Genomic DNA, 10365 nt, shown 5'->3' on the forward strand with positions numbered 1-10365 from the left:
TCAAGGGGGATGTGAGGGGCAAGCGTTTACCCAGAGAGTGGTGGTGCTGGAATGTGCTGCCTGGTATGGTGGTAGAAGCAAATACATCAGAGGCTTTTGAGAAATGGTTGGATTGGCACATGGATGTAAGGAAATTGAAGGGGTATGGACATTGTGTAGGTAGGAGGGATTAGTATTTGGGAGTTTTTGATTTGCTTTGTAGCTGTTTCGGCACAACACTGTGGACCGAGTGGCCTGTTTCTGTGCTGTAACCTTCTGTGCTGTATGTTCTAACCCAGAAAAATGAAGAAATTATCATGATGGAAGAAAAGTTAACCAATGGAAGAGCATGACTCCCTGTGGAAGACATCCCACCACTGGAGCAGACCAGATGTCGATAAGGAAGCATTGAACGCCTGGCTCAGAGTTGGAGAGGTCTTCAGAGAAACAGAGGGGTTCCTCGTGACAGTACAGGACCAGGTGGTGGTTAACAAAAGAAAAATCAAAAATACATCACAAACGGCCAACAAATTCAAGTTGATAAATGCAGGAAATGCCAAGAGAAACTAGAAACAATCCAGCACATTATAGGATCCTGCAGCAGTTTAACTCAATCTGATTACTTACACAGGCAAACATCATTCACCAAAACCTTGTTTTAATATGCAAATCCATAAAAGACACCATACCTTACTATAAATACAAGCCTGATCCAGATTTAGGGATAGAGTCCCACAAATTATATTACAACTGATCCATTGTACAGATAGGACAATCTCTAATAACTGTCCATATATAATATTACAGGATAAACAAGCAAGAACAACTTAATAGATACAGCCATTCCAAACACACATAACATACAGAAATCACTGTGAAAAACACCAGAAATATGCTGATTTAAAAGAGGAAAATGAAAGATTATGGAACATGAACAGCGTATACATTGTCCCAATAGTAATATCTGCAACTGTTATTATCCAAAAATAACTAAACAATTCGATTGAACAATGAAGCCAACCCATCAATATTAAGGTAAATCTCCAGAAATCCACAAAATCCACAATACCAGACATCCCACCTCTTCCGGAAGTTCTGGGAGTCTCTCGTATACTGATAGCGGCTCGCTGATGCCCGCAAATTATATATCCCGGAAGTTGATTTTTTTGAGAGGGAGAGGGAGAGCGGGAGGGAGCATCCTGATTGGTCTCTCTTCGTGCTAAGTAGACCTATCAGTTTTCTCTGTGGGCGGGCTTTACAGTCGACCTCAAAAATAATGACAGTGTTGCTTGCTGCATTGTTTGCAACAGTGACTTTTCTATTGCCCAAGGTGGGTTAAAATGTAAAAGACATGTTGAGGTGAGTTTAACAGGTGTCATTCATTCATTAGTGTAGCTAACATTATTTAAACTAGCTGGCTAGCTACCAAGGAGCTACACTATTGATATCCTACGTGATGAGGCCAAACTCCCTGTAGACTTGCTTAAAGTTGTAATAGAATAAACATGATAATATAATGTAGTACATATTTTAATGTCACTTTTTCTGCATATACCTAACTTGGTTTACAGATTAGACAAAATCTCTAAACAATGTATTACATACGTCCTTGGAGGTCGACGAGGGGGGGCGGGGGGCGGTGGTGGTGATGTGGGGTTGGGGGACGCGGGGGTGCTACCTCCCTGAAATGAGGTTTTGCAGGGTGGGATGTCTGCTATACTAAACACCACAAGAATAGTCGAGAAGTTCCTGGCAACTGAGAAACTAGTGAGCTTGACTATGCAGTAATAATAAATATCAAGAACATGAGGTGAAGAGTCCTTGAAAGCAAGTCCATGGGTTGTGGGAACAGTTCACTGATGGGGCAAGTGATGTTGAGTGAAGTTATCCCTTTTGGTTCCAGGGCCTGATAGTTTAGAGATAATAACTGTTCCTGAACCTGGTGATGTGAGTCCTGAGGCTCCTGTACCTTCTTCCCAATGGCAGCAGCGAGAAGAGAGCATGGTCTGGGTCATTGATGAGGGACGCTGCTTTCTTGCGACAGCAGACCTTGTATGTGTGCCCAGTGATGGGGAGGGATTTACTGGGAGGAACTGGGCCGTATCTGCTACTATTTGTGGGCTTTTCATTTCAAGGGCATAATGCAGTCAATATATTCTCCACCACACATCTATAGAAGTTTCTCAATGTTTTAGATGACATGCTGAATACTTGCAAACTTCTAAGAAAGTGGAAGCACGGCCATGCCTTCTTTATCGTGCCACTTACGCACTGGACCCAGGACAGATCCTCTGAAATGATAGCACTGAGGAATCGAAAGCTGCTGACCCTCCAACGAGGAGAGGCTCACGGACCGCCGGTCTTCCTGACATTGAGTGAGAATCTGGCACCACTCAGCCAGATCTTCAATCTCCCTCCCAGATTTGGTGTCATCAGCACATTTAAATGCGGCATTGGAGCAGTGATTCGCCTCGAGGTCACAATGTAAAACGGGTAGAGCCGGGGGGTGGGGGGCTAAGTCAACAGCCTTGTGGTGTGCCTGTACTGATGAAGATTGTGGAGAAGATGTAGTTGACAATCCGAATTGACTGGGGTCTGCAAGTGGGAAATGGAGGATCCAATTGCACAAGGAGGTACTGAGGCCTGTGAGGGGATCCAGGAGTGCCCCTATTAACTGTTTGAAGAGAGACTGAGAGAGACATTTATCATTGATGGTTTGTTTGGAAAGGAGAGAGAGACAGTTATTTACCACCGATATATTGCTTTTGAAAAGAGAGAGAGAGACGAAGATTAACAGTTGGACTGTCACTTTAAGGCATTGGAAGTAACTTTGGATTTTTACTGAGATTGGAGCTGGAGACAGCACCAAGCAGCTCGTAGGTTGCTATGGTGACCGAAGGCGGTGTTATTTAATGGAGACTCGATGTTATGATTTTCAGCAGGTTGTTGATATTTCTTCAAGGACTTCTTGCCTGCTTGTGTATTTCCTTTACAGACAAAGGAAGGAGGGACTCTTTGAATGACAGGTGATGCTCAGCCTGGTGAAATAAATGGGAGGTCAGATGATACAGACCTCAGGACACATGATCTGGACACTGAAGGAGCATTGTTGTGCCCGCAGAGAAAGCGGGATTTGGAGGATCAATCAGGCGGATTGATCCAAATTGCTATTCCATCGGTGAAGAAGGGGTTGACTGGTGGGGAGTTGTCTATGTGTCCACCCTCGCCTGGGTGATAGCTGCAACACAGGAAAACCGGTCCCCTTGGTTAAATTCACGGTCGGTGACTTGTAAAGGATTTCAGAGGACAACGAGAAGATCGTCGGCGTCAGCTCACCTGAAGACTCAACTCTCTCTCTCTCTCTTCATCACTACTCAACTCAATACCACCAACTGAACTGAACTGAACTTTACTCATCATCGTAAGACTGTATCTTTTTACCCCTAGACTTAAAGAAGTTTGGTTTTCATAGAAACATAGAAACATAGAAAATAGGTGCAGGAGTAGGCCATTCAGCCCTTCGAGCCTGCACCACCATTCAGTATGATCATGGCTGATCATCCAACTCAGAACCCTGTACCAGCCTTCCCTCCATACCCCTATCCCTTTAGCCACAAGGGCCATATCTAACTCCCTCTTAAATATAGCCAATGAACTGGCCTCAACTGTTTCCTGTGGCAGAGAATTCCACAGATTCACCACTCTCTGTGTGAAGAAGTTTTTCCTAATCTTGGTCCTAAAAGGCTTCGCCTTTATCCTCAAACTGTGACCCCTCATTCTGGACTTCCCCAACATCGGGAGCAATCTTCCTGCATCTAGCCTGTCCAATCCCTTTAGGATTTTATACGTTTCAATAAGCTCCCCCCTCAGTCTTCTAAGTTCCAGCAAGTATAAGCCTAGTCGATCCAGTCTTTCATCATATGAAAGTCCTGCCATCCCAGGAATCAATCTGGTGAACCTTCTTTGTACTCCCTCTATGGCAGGAATGTCTTTCCTCAGATTAGGGGACCAAAACTGCACATAATACTCCAGGTGTGGTCTCACCAAGGCCTTGTACAACTGCAGTAGTACCTCCCTGCTCCTGTACTCGAATCCTCTTGCTATGAATACCAGCATACCATTTGCCTTTTTCACCGCCTGCTGTACCTGCATGCCCACTTTCAATGACTGGTGTATAATGACACCCAGGTCTCGTTACACCTCCCCTTTTGTTTTCCTGTTTTTGCCACCAAAGTGGATAAACTCACATTTATCCACATTAAATTGCATCTGCCATGAATTTGCCCACTCACCTAACCTATCCAAGTCACCCTGCATCCTCTTAGCATCCTCCTCACAGCTAACACTGCCGCCCAGCTTCGTGTCATCCGCAAACTTGGAGATGCTGCGTTTAATTCCCTCATCTAAGTCATTAATATATATTGTAAACAACTGGGGTCCCAGCACTGAGCCTTGCGGTACCCCACTAGTCACTGCCTGCCATTCTGAAAAGGTCCCGTTTATTCCCACTCTTTGCTTCCTGTCTGCCAACCAATTCTCTATCCACATCAATACCTTACCCCCAATACCGTGTGCTTTAAGTTTGCACACTAATCTCCTGTGTGGGCCCTCGTCAAAAGCCTTTTGAAGATCCAAATATACCACATCCACTGGTCATGCATATATTCCACACTTACGTTTATATATAATCATTGCTAACCTGTTTGATTTATTTACATTTATATTTACTGTATTGCGTAGTTATTAATAAATATTAGTAGTTTATAGCAATACGAGACTCCAAAGTGGCTTCTATTTCTGCTGGTTTCTTTATTCCTGTCACGGGGTACGTGACAGGCCATGATCTTAAAGCTTTTTGATTAGCTTTGAGGGGATGATGGTATAGAACGCTGAGCCGTAGTCAATAAAGAGCATCCTGATGTATGTATCCTCCTGTCGAGGTGTTCTAGAATTGACTGAAGAGCCAATGAAGTAGCATTTGCAGGTTGACCCCTTGCCCCAGTAGGCAAAATAGAGTGGATCCAAGTTACTTCCGGGGCAGAGTTTGATGTTTCAGCGCCAACCTCTCAAAGCACTTGATCACAGTGGATGTAAGTGCTACTGGACAATAGGACCACGTTCTTCTTAGGCACGGGTAGAACTTAACCTGTTTGGAGCAGGTGGGTACCTCAGACTATAGAAGCGAGAGGTTAAGGATATGAGTGAACACTTCCGTGGGTTCTCCCTCCTGAAGGATGCTCTCACGTCGGCGTCAGAGGCTGAAAGCGCGGGGCCACGGGGGGCACTGAATATTCGTGAAGGTGCCCCCGTGTTTTGACGTTCAGGCGAGCACAAAAAGGCATTGAGCTCATCTGTGAGCGAAGCTTTGTTGTCACGTGTGTCGCTCGGTATGGTTTCACCACAAATAATCCTCCCTTCTTTCATTCATCTGTCTCCAACAACATCTTCTTCAGAATAACCGGCCCCAATTATCAAACATTTCCCTTTCTCTTTCAGATGACTTCCCCATTGGGTCCGTCTTGGTCTCGATGCGTTCTATTCTCCCACCTGCCGTGTGATCTGACATAACACCTGTTTATTTTTAACTTTTCCACACTCTGCAGTAGATATAAAAAGTTAAATCTGTGCTATCTGATACAGATGCAATTAACCTGCTGAATCTTTGCATTTTTATTTTCATTTTCTAATTTATGCGAATTTGTCTTTCGCAGAGACAGCGGCCTCGGGCTAATTAATGGCCACATTTATACCCAAACTGCCCTGCGGCTGAGAAATCGCTCCGTTCAGCACAGACACCGCCGGTACGCATGCGCAGACGATGAGGATATGGCGCTGACTTCCGGGTGCGGAGCGGAGCGCAGCGCAGCGCGCCGAGCGGAAAGGAAGGGCTGGGGAACCGGGCTTGTCCCAGAGCGGCGGCGGCGGCCCGTGGGCATCCGGGGGAGGAGATCGTGCCCAGCCTTACCCAGCCGGAGGCTGCTCCTCGGACCCGGGACCCGGGACCCGGGACCCGGCCTCGGGATCGATTTAATCTGCGACCTGGGGCTCAGCTGCGACCCGCCGAGCTTCCGGAGCCTGCGCCGGGCCGGAGAGGGACCTCCAGTCGCTGTGTGACCGGGAAGGAAGACACTGATTTCGCCCCCTCTTTGTTCTCACTCCCCTCCCTCCGCAGCAATGAACCCCTTCAATTGCTCGGACTGCGGGAAGCAGTTCAAACGATCCAGCGACCTGACCAAACACCATCGGACACACACCGGGGAGAGGCCGTTCACCTGCCCTCACTGTGGTAAGGGGTTCATTGATTCTTCCAACCTGCAGAGACACCGGCGAATCCACACCGGGGAGCGGCCGTTCACCTGCTCCCAGTGCGGGGAGGGCTTCACCCAGTCCACGCACCTGATGATCCACCAGCGGGTCCACACCGGGGAGAAGCCCTTCACCTGCGCCGAGTGCGGGAAGGGCTTCACGCAGGCCGTTCACCTGGTGACCCACCAGCGGATGCACTCGGGGGAGAGGCCCTTCACCTGCTCGGAGTGCGGGAAGGGCTTCACCGAGTCCTCGACCTTGCTGAGGCACCAGCGGATTCACACCGGCGAGAGGCCCTTCATCTGCTCCGAGTGCGGGAAGGGCTTCATTTGGTCGTCCAACCTGCTGACCCACCAGCGGATCCACACGGGCGAGAGGCCGTTCAGCTGCTCCGAGTGCGGGAAGGGCTTCATCCGGTCGTCCAACCTGCAGAGACACCAGCGAGTCCACACCGGGGAGCGGCCGTTCATCTGCTCCCAGTGCGGGGAGGGCTTCACCCAGTCCACGCACCTGATGATCCACCAGCGGGTCCACACCCTCGAGAAGCCGTTCACCTGCGCCGAGTGCGGGAAGGGCTTCATCCAGGCCGTTCACCTGATGACCCACCAGCGGATTCACACCGGGGAGAGGCCCTTCACCTGCTTGGAGTGCCTGAAGGGGTTCACAGAGCTGTCAACCCTGCTGAGACACCGGCGGATTCACACTGGAGAGAGGCCCTATACCTGCTTAGAGTGCGGGAAGGGCTTCACCGAGTCCTCGACCTTGCTGAGGCACCAGCGGATTCACACCGGCGAGAGGCCCTTCATCTGCTCCGAGTGCGGGAAGGGCTTCATTCGCTCCTTCAACCTGGAGATCCACCAGCGGATCCACACCGGGGAGAAGCCGTTCACCTGCTCCGACTGTGGGAAAGGGTTCACTCACTCATCCAACCTGCTGCGGCACCAGCGTTAAGGAAGCTGGGTGCGGAATATTTCAACCTGACGGCGGGGTGGAAAGAACTGGATTCAGTGGCTTGTTGCGGTCCCTGGGTTCAGTTGGGACCGGATTCTGCTGATGTTCACCCCGTAACTGGGCTAGAACACAGCATTCTGGATTGACAGTGTTGTTCACTCAAGTCACGAACTCCTCCGACAAATATTGAGAGCCCTCCGTTGGTAAATGTTGTGTTGTAGTTGATATGATACGGAGAGCAAGCGGTTACCCGGGCAACCAGCCCACCCCCCCACGCAGCTGGTGAATCCAAAGGAATGGCAGAGACTGATACGGTTTGGCACCAGCAGCGTGGCAGGAATTGCCAGTCAGCGTTGAACTCAACATGGAACTGCTTCAGGGGCTCCACTCCGGGTTTCCCCCCTGGGGTTTACTCCTGAAGCCCTCCCCGTACCGTAAGTGGGTAGGCCGCAAGGCAGCGGGGGTGTGAGATCAGAGATCAGAGTTTTCCCCCTCCTCGGTGAGCTGCCAACCACGGCTGACGAGCACCCCCCCCCCGAAGTGACTGGTTTTAAGGTGCCACTCACCCACCTTTGCCCCTCCTGTCGATGGAACTCAGACCCGAAGGCCGGGAGCTGGACTTGGCTGTCAGAGACTCACACACCATTGAGAGCATCCAATACGCGGTGGGAGTTTATCCCCACCACGCCCTGCCCTGGCTGTGATCACCGGGAGGGACCTGACAAATCCTATTCTGTGTAGTCTGTAGCTGTACAAAGCCAGGTGACTGCTCCCTGGCTCGTGTATTCTTCCTGTCCTGTCTTAGATGCGTTTACCTCAATATATCGTTCGTGTTCACCTCCACTTCTTGTTGGAAGTTTTCTCTTAAGTCCTGAGACCCAGTGGGTACTGTGACAGGCCCTTCGGCCCAATGTGTTAATGCTAACCTTTTTCCCCCACCTACACTGATCCCGCTCATGCCCTGCCCCTCGCTACCACCTCCTCCTGCGTCAGCGAGTCGTAGTTATCAGCCACTCTTCCCCCTCAATTCCCCTTGCAAAACTCCTCCCCCCCCCACCCTCACCTTAAACCTCCGCCCACTTGTCCTCGGTGCCACCACCAGGGGCATCGAGGGTGATGGGGAGGCGGCGGGAGAAAGGGAGGGAACGCTGAATCACGGCCCCTCCCGGGAAAGAAAGGACAACGTGCGTTGATGTAGCACTGGCCACCTTCCCGCAGGGCTGTAGGGCCGTTGTATTCTGGTCATTGCTGTAACGTGTGAAATAGAGCAGCCGGTTACATTTCTAATTTATTAGTTTTATTTCGAGAGACGGTGCTAAACGGGCCCTCCGATGTAACCCCAGCCTAATCACAGGGCTGTACACAACGACCAGTTAACCCGCGAACTCCTGCGTCGTTGCACTGTGGGAGGAAACCCACCCGCGTACAGACCCCTACAGGCGGTGCCGGAATTGAACGCCGACCGCCAGCGTCCGCCGCGCTGGCTCCTTCACCCCAGGGTGCGTGCGCAGCGAGGTGCCACGGAGAGCGGGGTGAGCGGCGGTCTGTTAGTGGGGGGGAGCAGGGAGGGTCCGGCATCCCCAGAGATGGGGAGGGTGTGGGACCTGCAGGGAATGGTCCACGTCAGGGGGAGCGGGATTGATCGGTACTGGGGTGGGGGGTGGGGGGGGGGTAGGGGAGGAGGCCCTCGGGGAGCCAGTGAGCCAAAGGGCTCTGTGTAAATACTGTGTAAGAGTCGTTTTGTGTAGCGTAGTCTTGTAAAGAGTCAGCAAGGCCAACTGGCCACTTACTCCACTCTGTGTTCCCTTGAATATAAACTAAAGCTATCTGTTTTAAATAGAGCCACAGGGGGCATGAGAAACTTCTCCCTGACCAGAATTGGGTTTAGAGCCACAGGGGGCATGAGAAACTTCTCCCGAACCAGAATTGGGTTTAGGGCCGTAGGGGGTGTGAGAAACTTCTCCCTGACCAGAATCGGGTTTAGGGCCGTAGGGGGCATGAGAAACTTCTCCCGAACCAGAATTGGGTTTAGGGCCGTAGGGGGCATGAGAAACTTCTCCCGAACCAGAATCGGATTTAGGGCCGTAGGGGGCATGAGAAACTTCTCCCTGACCAGAATCGGGTTTAGGGCCGTAGGGGGCATGAGAAACTTCTCCCTGACCAGAATCGGGTTTAGGGCCATAGGGGGCATGAGAAACTTCTCCCTGACCAGAATTGGGTTTAGAGCCGTAGGGGGCATGAGAAACTTCTCCCTGACCAGAGTTGGGTTTAGGGCCGTAGGGGGCATGAGAAACTTCTCCCTGACCAGAATTGGGTTTAGGGCCGTAGGGGGCATGAGAAACTTCTCCCTGACCAGAATTGGGTTTAGAGCCGTAGGGGGCATGAGAAACTTCTCCCTGACCAGAATCGGGTTTAGGGCCTTAGGGGGCATGAGAAACTTCTCCCTGACCAGAATCGGGTTTAGGGCAGTAGGGGGCCGGAGAAACTTCTCCCTGACCAGAATCGGGTTTAGGGCCGTAGGGGGCCGGAGAAACTTCTCCTGAACCAGAATCGGGTTTAGGGCCGTAGGGGGCATGAGAAACTTCTCCCTGACCAGAATCGGGTTTAGGGCCGTAGGGGGCATGAGAAACTTCTCCCTGACCAGAATCGGGTTTAGGGCCGTAGGGGGCATCAGAAACTTCTCCTGAACCAGAATCGGGTTTAGAGCCACAGGGGGCATGAGAAACTTCTCACTGACCAGAATCGGGTTTAGAGCCGTAGGGGGCCGGAGAAACTTCTCACTGACCAGAATCGGGTTTAGGGCCGTAGGGGGCATGAGAAACTTCTCCCGAACCAGAATCGGGTTTAGGGCCGTAGGGGGCCGGAGAAACTTCTCCCTGACCAGAATCGGGTTTATTATTGCTGAGTTTTGTGGCGGCAGGGTACTGAAACGACTGTTCCGATAAATCACGCGAGTGAGGCCGTGTCCGTTGGCTGGATGACTGTTTGGAAGTCTCCTGGCAGAAGGGAGGAAGCTGTTACTGAGTCACTGAGTGGGGTTCGTCAGTCTCCTGATGGTGCTAACGTGAAGAGGGTAAGCCCCAGATGCTGAGGGTCTGCGACGGCGGATGCTGCCCTTTGGAAAATGCT

General features: G+C 50.9%; 1 protein-coding gene across 1 annotated transcript; it reads left to right on the forward strand.

The window, feature by feature from the left end:
• Positions 1 to 6139: 6139 nt before the first annotated feature.
• On the forward strand, positions 6140 to 8845 carry LOC134352768 (zinc finger protein ZFP2-like). The gene has a single exon (XM_063060205.1). It carries the CDS (start codon positions 6154 to 6156, stop codon positions 7234 to 7236), a length of 1083 nt encoding a protein of 360 aa, XP_062916275.1. The 5' UTR covers positions 6140 to 6153; the 3' UTR covers positions 7237 to 8845.
• The last annotated feature ends 1520 nt before the right edge of the window (positions 8846 to 10365 follow it).

This window comes from Mobula hypostoma, chromosome 10 (assembly GCF_963921235.1).
Source record: "Mobula hypostoma chromosome 10, sMobHyp1.1, whole genome shotgun sequence".
Classification (NCBI taxonomy): Eukaryota; Metazoa; Chordata; class Chondrichthyes; order Myliobatiformes; family Myliobatidae; genus Mobula; species Mobula hypostoma.

Coding starts and splice junctions, on each gene's coding strand:
- LOC134352768 (XM_063060205.1), top strand. CDS start 6,154: ATGAACCCCTTCAATTGCTCGGACTGCGGGAAGCAGTTCAAACGATCC.